The following is a 19,132-nucleotide window of genomic DNA, read 5'->3' on the forward strand; positions in this document are numbered from 1 at the left end:
ATGTTGCTAAATATTAACTCTACCTTTGAAAGCTATATGTACATATATTTCTGACCTTCGCAACACTAGCATACCCTTGGATCTTTCACCTCACAATACCTCTAATTTAATTTACTATATAGCATGTAGGTTTTGCTATGAAACATCTAGGATTTATTCTGAAGCTTGTAGGATTTACGTCAAAATTTACATTATTTACCTTTGTTTAGAATGCATTTATGTAGTTAGTATGTACTTCAAACCGTTCAGGATTTTTACTCCATAGCTTATAGGATTTAATCTCCAATTAGAATTTACTCCACAGCTTGTTGGATTTAGTCTAAAGTACATAATTTGATCTCTTGGTCGTCAGTATACACATAATACCAAATTAAGAACATTTTGTATAATAGGAAAAAATAAATCCACAAAATCGATGAACAAAGTTAACTCACGAATATTAGTACATAGTGTATTAATAGCGGCAAATAGGAAATAGCTAACGAGAGTCTATTAGAAGTCTTTAAATTACTCGAGATATATAATTTTTTAACTCCCGTGCTACATACAAAGTTTTTCATCACATTTGCGAGGAAAAAGATACAATGATAATTTATTTCTGGTATGAATAAATATCGCTTCACAACACAACACGGATTTTACAATTGGCGGGCGTTCTGTTTTTTTATTATTAAGAGTTTTATAATAATAATAATAATAACGCACACACTCAACATAACAACAAGTTTTGGCTCGGATACAAGTCCTTTGAGCCATGTCTTCGTTTAATTATCGGGATTCTCATTGAATATTTTCCATTCCATAGAACCACTTCTACAACATTATGTTTTCATTGTCTCTTAAATAACTTAGTTCCCTTGTTTGGGTTTTCTAAATAGTGTTTTAAGCGGCGGGAGTCAATATTTATGTTTTCACTTTCACTTATATCACATTATTGTCACTTTGAACAAAAACTTTGAATTCGTAATTATTGAAATTTTCAGGATAAACTCTTTCGTGATTTGGTTTAAAATAAGGAATATAGTGCTAACTTTCTTCTTCATTATTTCTTCGTATTTTCATCATTATACTTACCTATAATAAAATTAATCTTTGTAAAAACTGTACTTGTAACTTCAAAAGCCCGCCACTTTTCGTTTTTTTTATTATAAACAGTTGGCCAGCAATTCTTCCATAGATAATACAACTTAAACTAAAACGTTGTAAACGAAAAGGTAAAAACGCATACAGCCAAGATATATTAGGTATAAAATAAATAATTTCCAGGCACTAAAAATTCTGCAGAATTTGAATCTATAAAAATAATTTAAATTTAAAGTGCAAATGTTGGTTTTTTTTTTCTATACTTCAAGCATAAAAACTTTTTGCTTAATCTTGACATAAAAAACAATTAAATTTTAAAAACAGTACAATTAAAAAAAACCATTACCGCCTTAGAGCGAGACATTATGGCCGATTTTGATTTCATGACATTACATTGTTTACGAGCAAATATGATGAAATAACACATTACATAACAAACTCGCTAGAACAATAACGTAAAATAATAACGGGCATCATTTGTTTATTACATGAATACATCTATTGTCAAAGCGTAAAGTAAACATTTTGAAATTTCTTGTGATACTTTTCTAGCAGTGTACAGGTACCATCTAAGAAGAAAACTTTATTTTTGTTGGTTTTTTGTTTTACAAACTTGGCAAACGTAATATATTTCCGTGTTAATACTAGTAACGTTGAGAACTGGTAAACTTGTTAACAAAGTTTTGTGAGTATAATTAATTTTGAAATCTGACATTTCATTATAATTTCGAAATAGACAAATAAATATTAAACAACATCGCATACGTTGCTTGGATCCTAAAGTAAGTAACTAAAGCGCTTGTGTTATGCAAATCGGAAACAGCGACAGTACCACAAATACCCAGTCTCCAGGCAATATAGGAAAGTTAGTTTTTCCATATTGACCCGGCCGGTGAAAACCAGTGTACAAGCCACTCGATCAATTCGATCTACTTTGTAGAAAGCCTTGCTTATAGTTGTCGAGTTTGATAAGAAATTTGATCTACATTTCGTCACGTACCTTACCTTACCTAAATTTTATTTTAATGCACTTTTGTCATCGTTTTCAAACACTAATAGATTATGATTTAATTCTATGCAGCCAAGTTCCTGTGCATAAGGTCAGTGTGAACCGTTGAAGCTTTTTATGAATGTCTTTAGCGTTGTTGTAAAGAAGAATGTTATTTTTAAGCGTTGCTTATGTGCAAATTTTAACATAGTCCGATGCCTGTAGAAAGTGCGTAGAAGCCAATTTTATCATGCTCTTTTGAATCTGTCTGCTGAAGTTTTGTTGTTCGACAAAAAATTACTTTTTTAAGTTAGTCAACTTTTTTAACAACAAATGTGCGTATAAAAATTTCAAAAAAACAAAGGTTAATAATCGCAATCTGAATTGATATAATTAATGTTATCATATCTTAAGTTATGTCTTATGATGTGCAGCGTTGTTTATAAAATATGAAAAGGGGGCAATTGCAATGTAAATAAGGTTAATTAATAATAGCTTCCTTTTTCTTTCATCATATTTTTTTCAATAGCCAACATAAGTTCTAATAGTGGACTTAATTCCATAAGGTATTCAGTCAATCATGGGGCCAAACAGAAAGAAAAATTATATTTGCGCTACGTTTACAACAAGATACCATACGCAAAAATTTGATAGTACTAAATTTATGTAGTAACATAAATTTATTAGTATTATAATATTGTAAACAATTTAAACCACAGACCAATTTGGACTTTATTATGTTATTATGAAATAGTTAGGTAATTTTTGAAATTTATTTGATAAGTTTAGAGATAGCGGGATGTTGGTAAGTAAGTTCAATGACTTCTTTAGTTCAACATAATAGAGGTTTATTTATTTTTCATTTCGAGTTCTTAGGCTTTCGCGATTGTTACACATAGGAATTGAAACAATATTTTTCGGATTTAAATCGCGTGTATTTGACAGTCAACCGTGACCACGGGACCTGTAAAGGGTCCGAAACGTTGGTATATTTAAAAATACAAATATACGCGATTTAGAACCGAAAACATAGTTTCATTTCTTATTTTCCATTTCTTTCTCAACTTCGTATGTTGGCCTTTACGCCCTTTCTTCCTCGGAGTATCGATACGTTTAAGCTTTTTAATGTAGAAAATTCTACCACTACTTTTTATTAATTACGTTAAAAAAAAATCTCTCTTTAAGTAATTCTTATATCCATTAACATACTTGAAGTGCATAAACAATTGTCATCTTTCTACTGCACTCTTCTAAATTAGTATTTGCACATTTCAAAACAAAGTCACTTCGTTGTTAAATTTAATTAACAAAATTTAACATTCTAGTTGGAGCTATGCGTAGAAACTCTCGGTGAGGTAGTGTCCTTGCTTACAAGAGACGACGTGGGGCCCGTGGAAGCGGACATAGGCGAGTTGGCTAGGAGGTTGTTGCCCACAGTCCTCAAGACCACAGCCACTATGTTGCGGGAAATGAAGACCGATGCGGGTTTCGCTGACGACCCTGTACTGGTGAGAACATAACTCCTATAATAATATAACAATATTAAATAACTAATATAATAATAATAATAAAGAACTTTATTTATCTACATTTACAAAACAATTTAGTCGTAAATAACATCACTTATAGATACTGTGTAGATAAAAAGGATAGAGTCTCAGCTTAAGCTGTTTTTCAGACCCTACCTTTTTGAAACTCGCTACATTTTAATCATAGTATTTGTCTGACGTGTCTCGAGTGGCTCCAAAAGATATCACAAAATAATAAATATATATAATATATATACTCACTTAAAGTTATAATAAATCTATTGTCCTTATAGTACCTGAGATAGATAAAATATTCCACCTAAAAATACTCAAATTTGGGGTTTAGGTAGAGATGAACAGCACCCACACGTAAAAATATAATTACAAACTACATCCAATTACTTTCTGACCTTTGCCTCGAAAGTAACCAAAGCTTGCACTTTCTTTTAAAAGTACAAGATGACTGAGTTTCGTACTGGAGGAGGCAAATCATTCCAACACTTAGATGCAGCGAATTTGAAACTCCCGCGGTAAAGCGTTAATCTAGGGGGTGGTGCTGTATGTATGTATATAACAAATACATCGTTTCACCACTTGTAGGGATTGTTTCTCACTATAGTGCCTACCTATAATAAGTTCTGAGCGTTCATTGGGAGTTACTGAAAAACCACAAAGTACGACAGTAATTTATTTGGAGCAGTAGAGCACCTTGTGAAAGAGTGCGTCCAGGGAACTACTGCCACTTTACCTATTTCTGCCGCCAAGCAGTAATGTGAGCATTACTAGTGATTAAAAGAGCCAGGCGCTACTTTGCGGAAGTCCATGTTTATAAAAATGGAAATTAATTTGCTACTCCGCGAACCCAGTGAAGGTTACATCATGTAAAAAAGCTGCGCTTGTGTTGAACATTTTTTTCATGCAGTTAATATCCCACCCTCCATTTAATTAATAAAATAAATAACACAACCGCAACCCTCTCCACGAGGCATCATCAGGGGTTGTTGATTGCTGAAGCGTTGTTTGTCAGAAAAGATTTGTAAAATTTTGAAATCAAATAATATAATTGTTGCTTTTAAGACAAATAACACTTTGCGCTCTAGACATTGCAATGGCAAGGAAAGAGTGGAAAGTGGTAAGAAGTCGGGAGTTTATAAGCTCACCTGTGACACATGTAACAGTGTATATATAATTATATACACTGTTACATGTGATAAATAAGTACTAGGTCAAAATTACAGGCACATGCCACTTGTCAACTTATGTCTCAGGGTGACGGGCGCAGTGATAGTGCCTCCGATCTTTGCGATTTAAAGGTCTGAGTAGCACTGCAACTGTTATGAACAGGCGTATAGTTCATCATCAGGCGCACGATCTTGTTCGTCCCGTCACTTGATATTATGTATAAATAAAAGTTTTTGCCAATAGCTGAAAATCAGGTTTTAAGGCTTAAAGTTCTGAGTGGTACTGCCAGAGATCATGCCCACCCAGTTGTGGGAAGTACAATGGGTTGATGATGTTAAACGATCACTTTTTCTGTGTTTTCAGAGACGCCTAATCTGCGTCCTTCTGGATATGGTCCGTCAGATGTCAGAAGAGCAGTACACGGCCGTAGTCAAAGCGTTAGAAACCGAGACGTACGCTGGCGCGGGGTCACTGGTCTCAGACGCTTTGGCGCTCATATTAGCCCTGCTGCAACGGCCCGTGTTCAGAGCGCATTGGGCTGACATGCTGCATTTGCAACACTATGTTATGTTACACGCTCTTAGGTGAGTTTACACCATCGACCAATAATTCAAGAGAATTGCTAGTCTTCTGTTACGCTTCGCCTATTTAGTTCTTCTATTGACTATTTTAGTACTACTATGGATCCCTCTATGATTCTCGCACCTAACTTCACACTACCACCTCAAAGAAAGTTATAAAAGACCCGTGCTGAGGAGCAGCCCAGTCTTGATCAGATAGTAAGATTAGATAGTGAAATTAGATAATAATAGTGAATTTAATAAATGCGAATAAAAGCGAAGTAAAATCGGAGTTGGATTTTATTTAGCGGTAATACTTCATATCGTAACTGATCGTAACTCAGGATTCTAACTTTTTTTATAAAAGAAACCAACCTTAAAAGTTCGTGGAATTTCTTCTCTCTTCAATCTATTTGCTTAGTTTTATTGCAAGCTGTTAACGGAAAGTGCGCGAAACCGGATTCAACCCCTAGTTTGCCACCCTCAGAGGTGGAAAATTTTCTTCAAATTTAAATGGGACCAATACTGAGGTACCCTCTTTCCAATGAAAAAGAATAATCAAAATTGGTTCACGATTAATGGAGTTATCGCGTAACCATACATACAAAAAAAACACACTCGAATTGCGAACCTCCTCCCATTTTTGAAGTCGGTTAAAAAATACAGTCGAATTGGGAACCTTCTTTTTTGAAGTCGGTTAAAAAGGTCGAAATTCCGTTTTATATCTAGATGATATTGATCAATATCCTGAAAGTAGTTTATGTAAATGACCGTGGATATCATTTAAGTCCTCTTTAATATTAAATATGTATAAGAAGTCAGTTTTTTCCTTGTAATTTCCTTGTAATTTGAATAAATATTGATTATGAACTAACATTATTTTCTGAACTTTGACAAATGTGCGTGTCGATAGATGGCATTGTGTGTTACAAACTAATTTATAAATCAACGCTTCCTAATATAGGTAGATGGCGCTAATCATAAAAAAATCATATCTTTGTATATTTGGTATTTAAAATGCATATATTGTGCTACATGTTATATAAATTAAAAGTGTGAATAACTGTGCATATTATGTGTATAAATAATTTGTGTTTGACTGTTGCATATGGTGGCAACCCTTAATTGAGTCAACACTTTAGCATTAGCATACTAGCACATTAGCAAAAAAAAAGAAAAAAAAAGAAATAGGAGCATTTCCAGCAATATCCATAAAAATCTGTGCATCAGCGCGATCTAGTTGATTTGTTTGTTATCACTAGAAATTAGAGTAGCTTTGGTATATTACAGCTCGTCTATGTAAAATTACAGGCACATTATACTTGTCAACTTACTTACACACTCAACATAACGTACACAACACAACCTTTCAGGATGACGGGCGCAGTGGCAGTGCCCCTCAGATCTTTGCGATTTAAAGCTCCGAGTGGCACTGCAAGTGTTATGGACAGGCGTGTAGCTTGCAATCAGGTGCACGACTTGTTCGTCCCGTCACTTGATATTACAAAAAAGAAACAAATTGTTACAAGAATAGCTATTTGGTACTCGTTACGACATCTGGTGTACCAGTAGGTACTAAATGTCCGACTACGCTGCCTTGTGTCCCGATTATCAGTACTCTCGAGTTCTTGGCCCTTGCTACTAACTAATCATAACTAATAATAAATTAAACGAGTATATAACCAGAAATAGAGACGTAATAAGGGCCATACATTCCTGGTGACTAATCAGTGATACATCACTTATAAATATCAGCTCTCGTTTGCACTGAAATAAAAACACGCCAACAATTGACCAGTGTGTACGTCTCCGTATATTCCAAAAATATTCTGTATTTATTGTAATAAAGATAATATCTCTAACAATGGTGTGCTGTTCCATTCGGTGGTGTGAAGAAAAACAGCAAAACATCTAATTACAAAACAAACAAGATCAAATTTCCATGCCATTATAGCGAAGCTCAAGTTAACTTTGAAGCTCAACACAACAACATTGAAGACACCCATTGACGACGGGTGTCGATGCTACTAACAAAGAGCTATGTGTAAGCAGACTAAATAAAACTGCTCACTAGCATCAGTGTTCGTAATTGCGATAATTAAATTCATCAAGTTCAAGTCTACGGTGTTACTTGTTTTGCGTTTAATTGTGGTGCACGGATATACCTACCTGCACCACATATTTAAAAAAATGGCGACAAAAGTACTTTGAACTGTTATTTTTAGTTTCTTGTGTTTTTTATGTCCTTGAGAAAATTTGTTCTAGTGAGGAGAGTGAAATGAAAATATAGTAGTGAAATGTAGTATACTCCGCATAATTTAAAATTTGTATTCTCATTGGTAAAATAAATTTACACTTGGAGACGTCATATTTAAGCTACTGCTCGTTCACTACGCTGACTTCCCTGAGAAGAACGAGCAAGAAACTCTAGAGTTTGCGCTTTTCAAATAAACTTAAAAGCTATGGAATACACTTTGAAGCAAATTTGTGTAGAATCTAGAGCCATGGCGCCTTTCCATACATCTTTATCTAACACATAGTCTTCAATTTTGTAATGTGACTTTTCAACCAAAATATTTTTAATGTAGTTTTTAAACTTAGGAAATGATAATCTTAATATATGCTCCGGAATGTTATTGTAAAAACGTATACAGTTCCCCATAGAAAAGTCGTTTACCTTGTTTAAACGAAATCGTGGTACCATGAACAAAGATGAAAGAAAGAACACTTAAAAAAATCACTTCGATCCGCTTGGATTCGAACCAAAGTCTTCCAGCGAACCGAGCCAGACGCTATGTCAACTAAGCCACGGAACGAACCAACGGACCCGACGAATTTTTCCATGTGTTTATTGCAGATGTTTGTTTTGGTTTTTAAGGCCTTTTTTGCCGTGAACATTTGTTCTTTTTTGAAGTGATTTTTTTTAAATGTTCGATCTTTCTTTAATAATTATAACAAATATCCTAACATTCAATAAAAACTTAAACTTGTTTTACTTTCTGCTTACTTGCTTAGTCATTTCCTCGCATTGTTTTAGAAAAGCACCATATGTACGTCGGCGGGAAGGAGGATTGCCTGTCTTGTAATACAAGGTCTTTGCACCGGTCTTGTAACTCATACTCGTCCGGCAATACCTTACTCCCCGGCTTCTGCAATAATGTTCTATATTTCCCAGATTACTAGGTACAACAATCCGCGATCGTCTGCGCGCTATCGATGACACAAGCACAGAGGCTCTGGCGACAATCCATTTGATGTGTCGAGAGTGGTTCGGAGCTATCACTGCATTGGCCACGTCACCAACGCTGCAACTCGAGACTCTGCCAGCTGCGAGAAAACAGAGAGTGACCGCTTTGTACGGAGACATCAGACAGACTGCTGCTGCTGCGTTGGCCGATATGTGGTTTAGCTTGGGTAATTACCCTATATTAAGGACAAAAATAACGTGTTTGCATTGTCGAATGATGCGTGGTTGATCTTTGTTCTTATAGTCTTTTTTTTATTTAAAATAATTTTTAAAAACTCCTAATGACTATTTCGATACAATTCCTCTTTTCTGTTGTGGCCCCCTTTCACAAACAACGCGTTTGCATTTTGATAACTTTCGAGATATTGGTATGTAAGAGGCAACGCACAAGACGTATTTTATACACGACGACGAGACGTTTGCGCAGATGACACGCGTTAACGCGATGCAGTCGCATTGAGTAAACCTTTGCACACGTTCACAAATTCAGTGGCGCCGTCTGCGCGTATACGCGCCGCAGACGCGCTGTAGTCGTGCGTATGTATCGCGCATTTTGATAAGAGATAGCTTTTTATTAATTTTATTTAATTTTAGTTTCGTTTGTTAATTTCAATTTTTTAAATGACGCACCTACATGAAATTCTTAGTAGATTACACTTACAGTGGAGTACTTCTTGCTTACAATGCGACGTTTGCGCGGGTTTGAATCGATTCAAACACTCGTAAAACGCGATACAGACGGGTATCGAACGCGCTTTTTGCGCGCTTCTGTATCGCACTTGAATCGATACAAATGTCAATTACGGTTTTCTTAGCAATGAGACTGAACTAAATAAGATGTAAAAATGCTTATAAGGGGTTATAGATCACGAATCGCTGATCCCAGATATGTTAACTTGATTTCGCTAAAAATGTCGATTACGTTAATTATGAAAAGGACGGTAGTGTTACGAACGCAATAGAATTTTTGTAATTTTATGTAATTTTTTGCTCGAAGCAGGAACAAAACGCTCGTCAAGGGCATGTCACGTATGCCAGAGAGGTTCTATTTTCAAGTAAAATATTTACATAAAATGAAACTATTTTTTCAAATCTAAAATATAGTTGTTTTTTCAAATAAACTAACGTATCGAGCTCGGTCACCGGGTCATCAGATCAGTCCGAAAATCGTGGAAACCTAGGAACTCAATAATTACATAAAGTTCTTTTTTAGAAATCGTTTGAAAATCAATAGAAAGGTACAGGAGTTGTTTCTATGATGTTTTTCAGACGAGCACAAACGATCGTTTATTCCGTGTCTGGTGGGGCCCTTCCTGGAGGTGAGCTTCCTTCCCGACGAGGAGGTGCGCAACACCACCATCCCGCTGTTCTTCGACATGATGCAGACGGAGTTCAACACGAGCGCCTTAGACGGAGGCAAGTGGGGCGGCGGGGGCGAGGGTGAATCGACCACTAACAGTTTCTTATAGTGTGAATCACAATTACAATCAAAGAGTGTATTCAGGTGTATTAAATTCGAAAAGGAGATGGTTCCAATGTTCTACAATTTTAATTAATAACGCACACACACACGAGTGTGTGGTTTCTCTGTATCGCGGATGCCACGGATACACACACGTAGACAACTGTAAATTACACTCAAACTCACGAAAGAAATAAATCGAACCCGAATATGGTAATTACAGATGGACACAATATTGCTAATAATAACGCTGCACTATGTTCTGTTTAATTTCACGGCAACAACGCTGATCTAATTACACAACGGTTTTAAAAATAATTTACTTTGATAATATATTTTTCATCACACTTGCTTGTAAATGGTACGATTGCATTGTCGTTAACTTGACTAAAATGCCCCAAATAAAACCCACGGGCGTTTTTTTCCATTACAAAGTCGGTAAGGAGATTTGTCATATTTGTAGCACGACATACTTCCGTAGGTCAGGTTCAAGCTCAAGCAAGGAGGTTACTTAAGTTCAAAATGAAAACATTCACTGAAAATGTTATCTAAACAGAATTGCGATTCGGCCACACGCTGCTTAAATACTTTACAATCCTGCATGGCCGTACGCGTGTTTGCTGTCTACAACATTTTAGTTGGAGTTGCATGACCTACGGAAGAAATGTGATTGTGTTGAATAAGCGCGATGAAACCAGTAGCCGCTAGTACATGGCGCGCTGGGCGGTCGGCAGGCGCGGGCCAGCTGAAGGAGCTGGAGAGCGAGCTGATCGACAAGATCGACGTGCTGGCGGAGCGCGGCTGCGGCGACGCCGAGTGGCGCGTGCGCTTCGTGTCGCTGTGCGGCGCGCTGTGCGGCGCGGCCGCCGAGCCGCTGCGGCCCGCCGCCTTCGCGCTCGTGGCCGCGGCCGCGCGCCAGCTGGACACGCTGCTGCAGGTGGGCCCCTCCGCGGCCTGACGACGGCCCTGTGCCGCCATCGTCAACTTTAAACCTGAAGGAGCTCGTGGGCCGCAGGGGCTCTTGCACATAAACGCGATACGACGAATGACGTAAAAATTCACGGCGCGACTGCCGCGTTCATTTGTTATTCAATATTCAAAAACCTTCCAAACCGGAACACAGTATAGCTGACATTACTGCTTGGCGGCAAAAATAGGTAACGTGGCAGCACTTCCTTAGACGAACTCTTCCACAAGGAGCACTGCTCCTACTACACCGAGTCGACTGATCGATTTGTATTGATTGATTGATTGAAATCTTTTGTATTGGACTTTCTCGACTTTTATCGCCGTAAGCAACAGATTCGAATCTAACAAACCGAAGGAATTCACTTTCGTATTCGATCTTTGTATTAATTATTATAACAAATGAGTAATTTCACACAAAATTATGAATAAGAATACATTGATTGCATAACTATTGATAATTAAATAAGGTCTTAAAATATTACATTGGTTCGTGCTCTATAGTCTACCTGTTAAGATGTAGAATATTATTAAATGCCACAGATTTAAATTAAATTGTATTAATATATGTGAAAAAAAAAAAGCAATTATTAATAAACATGTCACACCCCTAATAAAAAATTTGTCATTATGGCCAAAGAACTCTTGTCAAAAAGTCTGCTATTTACGAGGAGCATTTTTAAATTTTACGTACTAAAATTTTTTTAATTCATTCGGGATGCTGTTCTATATCTTGATTGACATTACGTAAAAGCTTTTGTTGTAATGCTGAACTAAAAGTGCCCTATGGTTCCTTTTGTGTGCGATTTCAAAATATGACGGATGTTTCTGGACAAACTTAGCAGCCTCCTTAACATATAGGCAGGGTAAAGGTAGGATTTTGCACTTGTCGAAAAATAGACCGAACGTTACGGTAGAATGGACCAATAAGTCAGACTAACTCTGGAAAACGCCAAAATTTTGTCTTAGATTTGATTAATAGCTTAGAAGTAGTTTATATTATGTAAACGGTCGTAGATACCATTAATTACCTCTTTATTATGAAATATACGAAGTCAGTTTTTTCCTTGCAATATTATTCAAATACTGATCATGAACTAAAATTATTTTCTGAACTTTGACAAATCGACCCCTCAGACGTAAAGTATCATATGTCGAAATTGCCAAGTTTGCAGGGGTGCCTTTTAAAGTTCTGAATTCACTAACATGAGCATAATTCGTGACTTTAGCATTTCTCAGTTTTATTCGGCAAAGCTCTTTTAACTAACATAGAGTATTATAAAATCCTAGATATCGGTTAGATGATCTATAGATAGATAGATAGATAGATAGAAAATTCTTTATTGTTAGCACCACATTACAATATACAGATTACAGTATACAGGACAAAACTAAACACATTACTCGGGTAACAATTGGCGGTCTTATCGCTTACAGCGATTTCTTCCAGACAACCTTAGGATGGAGAGAGATTGTACATGAATAAAAGCGGGGGTGCTAGATAAAAATAGCTTATAATGATCTATTAGATGATCAACTCTTAAGTAAGTTTTGCCGAATAAAACTGAGAAATGCTAAAGTCACGTATTGTGCTCATGTTGAGTGTGTGCGTTATTATTAAATTAAAAAAATTAAGTGTATTCAAAACTTTAAAACGCTCCTCTGTAAACTTGGTAATTTCGACATGCTACATGACAGACGGACGTGTAAATATGTCACACAGCTATTAAAAAAGCCTTAATTATCATTCTATTAAACATTTAACCGTAAACTTTATAACTAGAAAGAACAATCAAGACGCTTATATCTCGCAATGAAAATACACAAACTTATTAAGCGGCAAAGCTCCTCCTGAAGCAGTCTGATTACAGTCAACGTTTACACCAATCGCAATACCAGCCCATGTGGTCTCTGAACCACGCATGCGTAAATCGCACGGCTCTCGTGACGTCATCTACCACGTTTCAGTAGACATCCAAACGCCGGTAAGAACACAGCAATTATGGACGACTCTTTATGATACACTGCGCTACATTACGTGTATTTATTTCCCATTTTGATGTATTCATTTTCAATAAATAAAAATCTCTGTGTTGTGTGCGTAATGCATGTTCGTAATAATAATATCTCTGACATAACCGGTTATTCAAAATAATCAAGGGAAAAATTTAAAATAATAATAATAATAATAAAAGTTGAATAAAATATAATAAATCGTGTCTTTTTTAGTGCCATTTTTCTAAAGTGATAATTCATAATTAGTTTTAAATATTAATAATAATAATAAAATTAAAATAAAGTAGTGCTAAATAATCGCAAGTACAAAAATTATGAAATTCGCCTTTGCTAATCTAAAATAGGTTAAAAAAAATTATAGAAGCTTAGTGTAAAGTGTTAGATGCGCTAGTTAGGACTAAGTTTAGACTTTTAGATTTACGTAGGAGGGGTCGAAATATGAATGTCAATAGATGGCATTGTGAGTTACAAATTAATATAGGTAGATAGAGAATCTTAAACAAAAAGAATAGCCGGCAGTATCCATAAAATCTTAGCAATAAGCGCCATCTAGTCGATTTGTTTGTTATCACTAGAAATTAGAGCAATTTATCAATTGCAACGCGCTAATGGAAAATGAATTGGCTACAAAAATAGTTATTTGGTACTTCGTTGCGACATCTACTGTACCAAAAGGTACTTAATGCTACGCTGTCTTGTATTGCGATTGGCAACTCTCTTGATTCATTGCTCCATTATGGTAGTAAATCACTATGATATGCTATAAAATTAATATTACTATTCATAATATTTAAAATTCGCCACTGACAAGTTTGTAAATGCCAAGCTTCTGAAAGGTCCTTCACTAAATTGTTTTACTCGCGTTCCAGTACCGAACTGCGGCGCTCCGGTCCGCGACACCTCACAGGATGCATCTAACGACCAGAGTGCTACACTTCTACGAACAAATCGAACGGCCGCACATGTATATTAGGTACTACCTTTAACCATCCAGTATATAACCAGAAATATAGACGAAATACGGGCCACACATTCCTGATAACTCGTCAGTGATACATCACTTATAAATGTCAACTCTCGTTTGCACTGAAATATAGACAGCGCCAACAACTGACCTGTGTGTATGTCTCCGTATATTCCAAAAATATTCTGTATGTATTGTAATAAAGATAATATCTCTAACAATGGCGTGCTGTTCCATTCGGTGGTGTGGGGAAAAACAGCAAGACATCTAATTACAAAACAAACAGAATCAAATTTCATCGGTAGTTAAATATTAAATATGTAATTTTCGTCCATTATAAGCTCAAAGCCAAGCTCAAATTAACTGGTCGATTTGAAGTGAAACAATTGACGACCCGACGACGGAGCTCAGCTGTCACAGTAATGATATGGCAGAATAGTTTTCAAACAAATTAAGTGACATTTCGTCTCTATTTCTGGTTATATACTCGATGTCTTTAACGTTTTTACACTTATTGTGCATATTCGATAATAGTTTTTTTTTCTGATGAAAACTTAAGACATACCAACAACCGCAATGGCCAACCACAATCTCACCTGTTATGTCTGACGAATAGTAAGCGTCTAATTAACTTTATGATAAAAAACCGAGCTCAGAAGTTTGTGGAATCTTTTATTTACCTTTTGTTTTGTAACTGCTGAGACGTGAAATAATATTAGTAAGTTTCTTCAAATTTAAATGGGACTACTACTGAGGTACCTAGCCGCTTTCCAACGATTAATATAGAAATCGGATTACAAATCTTGGATTAATCGTGTAACATGAAAATACTGTCGACTAGAAACGTCCTTTTTCTTGCAGTTGCTTAGTTCAGACTTATTCATTTTCTAATTGGAATTAAAAACAAAAAAAAACTTAAAAAGTAATGCGGGTTTATTGTTGAAGGGAAGACACGAAAGTACAGGCATTTTTGACAGAAGAGAGTTCTTTTACATTTAGCATGTTTACGTACATACAACCTAGTTTAAAGTTATTACAAATTGAAGATAAATCTATTTATTCTAATATATTACTTAAAATTAAATATTAATATAAATACGAAGTATTTAACATTGCTTAAAAATACGTATTCAGTGTAACGATGTGTATACGATCGGCATAAGGGTTGAATGTGAAGCTGACGCTTCCAGGTACGTGCACAAGTTGGCCAAGATGCACCACGACGCGCACCAGTGGGCCGAGGCGGGGCTGTCGCTGCGCCTGCACGCCATCCTGCTGGACTGGTCCGACGTGCCGCTGCCGCAGCGCCTGCGCCACCCGGCGCAGCCGCACTCGCTGCACCAGACGCATCGCGACCTCAAGGTTGTCGACCGTTCCTAGCCGGGGCGCACTCTCTTCTCATCTTCCCACTAAAGATGGCCAGTTCAACGTCTTGCGCAGTTGCCGATTGAGTTGGAAATCCTTCGTGTCGATTTTTTATGGTTTCGCTATTGCTACACATTGGAATGAAACTATTTTGTTTTTGGAGCTATATCGCGTATGTTCGTTGTTGGTTTTTTTCAACGAAACTAACGTTTCGAGCTTTACGGGCTTCGTGTCATTTCAGTCAGCCGTGACCTAAAGAACCCGAAACAAATAGACGCGACTTAGATCTGTAAAAATAGTCGCATGTGCGCGACGTCATTGTAGCTCACGATGGTCCTTAGTGAAATTTGTTCTCCGAGCGAAGAAAGAGAACGCAATAAAGCGAAGAGAACGCCTCCCCGTAGGAGGTGCTGTACAACGAGATCGCGGAGCTGCTGAACCGCGGGCACCAGTGGGAGCTGGCGGTGGAGATCGTGAAGGAGCTGGTGGCCGTGTACGAGGAGGAGGCGCTGGGCTACGGGCCGCTGGCCGAGCTGCACGCGCAGCTGGCGCAGCTGTACTCGCGCATGCTGCGCACGCCGCGCTCGCACCCCGGCTACTACCGCGTGCTGTACCACGGCCGCGGCTTCCCCGACCACCTGCGCACGCCGCACGTACGTAACTGGCCCCGCCCCGCCCCGCCCCCGCCGCCCGCCCTCACCCTCCGCCCCCGCAGGGCTTCGTGTACCGCGGCAACGAGTACGAGCAGCTGCAGGAGTTCAAGGAGCGCCTGCTGGACGAGTGGCCCGACGCCGAGGTGCTCTCCAAGCTCGACCCGCCCGGCGAGGACGTCACCGAGTCCGATGGCCAATGTATCCTTTCCGTTTCGACAATGTGAAACCTTGGGAAACAATGTGTCAACATACTACATCAACTACGTTTGATATTCAACCTTGTTTGTCAGTTAATGGTGCCTAAAAGAGACCTAAAATGCCTGAATTGCATGTCGCCAGATGCCCAATTCGCGCATTGTACTAAATTAGGTCTAATATTTTTTTCGATAATAACTCAAACATTCCCGAGCATGTTTAGGAAAATATTTTCAATAGCTGGTACCTGTGAAGTTACCTAACTGGGTGACGAAATACCTTCATGGATTTCTTATTGATGACGCTACAGCTAAAAAATCGTTGAAAACTAAATACAAAGATCGGACAACAAGCACATAGAAAAAAACACAAGTGCACAAACACATCGTGAAGTTCGCTGGCTCGTTCCGTAGCTTAGTTGGCATAGCGCCTGCCACAGTTTGCTAGAATTTTTTCTACGTGTTCGATCTTTGTATTAATAATTAGAACAAACTAGTGGAGTAATATCACAAAAAATAATTGAATATCAATTCAATACAAATTAATTTATTTTCAAGTTCAAACCATAGCTTCTTAATCATTATTCTCCAGGGAATATGCTTTACTAATCAATTTCAATCAGTCTAATCAATTTTACAATTTTTAGTGTATATAGAGATTTTAAATTTGTGAATTTAATTATAATACAGAGATAGAATAGCATCTCAAAAGACCCAACCATCATTAAGCTGTTGTAGTACACCAGAGAAAAAATATGTCAAACATTCCATAACTAACAAAATAAAATCAGATCTTCAAATAAACGCCGTAAAGCCGATAATGGGTGATAAGCTGAAGCGGTTGTCGGGCAAGCCGGTGGCCGAGCAGATACTCGAGTATTACAAACATAACAACGTAAATAAATTTGTCTTCAGTCGACCCTTCCACAAACCAGGTGAGTTTAACAGATTGTCTATAAGTCATAAAGAAATTTAAAGAAAGGTCAAAAATACGACATATGTATCAGGATCGTAACATAGTAGAAGCGTTTTACCTACCAATAAAACGCTTATTAATTTACTTACCTTATTCGAAGCTACATGAGATAGCAATCACTTATTCCCGCCTGTATATCCATCTCTTTGTACCCTATATTGTGCTCCCTTTTTTGCTTTTCCTACCACCACCGCTAAGTGGGGTGGCGAGTGGTGAATAGAAGAGGCACCATTTTGATTCTCATTGTGTCGAATATGTATGCACCAGGCAGAAATTATCTACAAGCTTCGAATAAGGTAAGTAAATGCGTTTTATTGGTAGGTAAAACGCTTCTATTAATTTGACTTTATTCGTATTATTCTTATTATTACTTCGAAGCTTATAGTATACATGAGACGTGTCTGTTATCGCCTGGTGGTAGGAAAAAGATTAACGCCGATGGACGCCAATGTGTAGTTGATATTAAGTAGGTACAGAAGAAGGAATTATTAAATAGGGAAAATTTTTAATAGCAATATAAGTGAGTATGTGAGTCTATATTTATGAGAACTTAAAATGAAATCACAGTCACAAAATTTTGGACATTAATTATGTAATTGGTACAAATAAATCGGTAACACTTCTTTTAGCAGAAGTAGGCATTACTTCACGCCTGTAAAAATTGTTTAATGTGTTGCTAGATCGCCCATTGCCCCTGGCTAAGATAACCTGGAAAAGAAACAAACAAATTATTACATTTAGCTAAGTGCCTTTATTATTATTTATTATAGCTAAGTGCATTTATTGTTTGATTTACCCAGAAAACACGATCTAAATTACTATGATTAGGATTAGAAATTAACCTCCGTCCAGATTGTCTATAAGCATAAGAATCAGACTTAGAGCCAAAAATTGGCCAAAAAAAAAGATTGTATTTTCTGATTGAATACAGTGGTCTATATCAATGCTTAATAAGGTTAAGTCATGTATTCGGCGACCCGAACAAAGAAGTAAAAGCATAGCGGTATGCCGACAAACTTGAAAGGTATTATTCATATTTAATGTACAACCTTGTAAATAACAAACTAAATCATCGACATTCCATATTGGTGGCTATTGCGCAATTGGCTTTTTTAAGGCAATGGACTTCAATATGTGTTTCACTAATGTATGCGATCAAAATTCAGATATAATTAAAAATATGTGTATTACTTACATGACGAAGTAAATTCACCGTTTTTTTCAAAATTTTCGAAGTATAAAGTATTATCTTTAATACGTTTGAAGTCGGCGGGAATCTTGACGCCAATGAGAATCAAAATGGTGCCTCTTCTATCCACCGCTCGCCACCCCACTTAGCGGTGGTGGTAGGAAAAGCAAGAAAGAGAGCACGATATAGGGTAGGAAGAGATGGATATATAGGCGGGAACAGGTTACTGCTATCTCATGTATGCTATAAGCTTCGAATAACGATCAAGTCAAATGAATAAAACTGTTTCTGCCTACCTCGAATAGGAAAAGGATTAAAGTTAGAAGTAAGAAGACGGAGTAAAATGACATTTACATGGTTGCCAGTTTTTATTATTTTAAATAGTCATGTAGTTGTTGCCGACAGTTTCATCGATGGGTTGTGAAAGAAGATGAAATTTGATGAAAGTCAAAAATGTCTGAATTGTGAATGTTACAAAGTTAAATAAAAAATTAATATCATGATATTAAAACATCATAATATTGATTACAATTAAAATAACGCTAACTATCTGGTCTCAGAAATATTCGAAAAGGAAAAGAAAATCAGAAAATTCTGGGGAAACTGACAAAATAAATGAAAAAAATTACGTACAAAATAAAACTAGTTCATCGTATTTATCAAATAGTCCACGTACTATTTTTTTTATCCTTATGTTGATCTTTGTTTTTTATTTAAAAAAGAAGTGAGTTTCTCAAAAATGTTACTATGATACGTTT

The 19,132-nt window shown here is 36.8% G+C and overlaps 1 protein-coding gene across 1 annotated transcript in view; it reads left to right on the forward strand.

Moving 5' to 3' along the window:
* The window catches only part of LOC113225536 (dedicator of cytokinesis protein 1), a 198,497-nt gene that overhangs the window by 178,878 nt on the left and 487 nt on the right, over positions 1 to 19,132 (forward strand). The window contains exons 19-28 of the mRNA XM_026457860.1: positions 3,397 to 3,579; positions 5,146 to 5,366; positions 8,518 to 8,756; positions 9,859 to 10,005; positions 10,786 to 10,988; positions 13,903 to 14,006; positions 15,188 to 15,359; positions 15,767 to 16,015; positions 16,078 to 16,213; positions 17,001 to 17,144. Of these exons, the coding sequence (XP_026313645.1) occupies positions 3,397 to 3,579; positions 5,146 to 5,366; positions 8,518 to 8,756; positions 9,859 to 10,005; positions 10,786 to 10,988; positions 13,903 to 14,006; positions 15,188 to 15,359; positions 15,767 to 16,015; positions 16,078 to 16,213; positions 17,001 to 17,144 (1,798 nt within the window). The remainder of the gene's footprint in view (positions 1 to 3,396; positions 3,580 to 5,145; positions 5,367 to 8,517; positions 8,757 to 9,858; positions 10,006 to 10,785; positions 10,989 to 13,902; positions 14,007 to 15,187; positions 15,360 to 15,766; positions 16,016 to 16,077; positions 16,214 to 17,000; positions 17,145 to 19,132) is intronic.

This window comes from Hyposmocoma kahamanoa, unplaced genomic scaffold (genome assembly GCF_003589595.1).
Source record: "Hyposmocoma kahamanoa isolate Upper Pololo Valley unplaced genomic scaffold, ASM358959v1 166, whole genome shotgun sequence".
Classification (NCBI taxonomy): Eukaryota; Metazoa; Arthropoda; class Insecta; order Lepidoptera; family Cosmopterigidae; genus Hyposmocoma; species Hyposmocoma kahamanoa.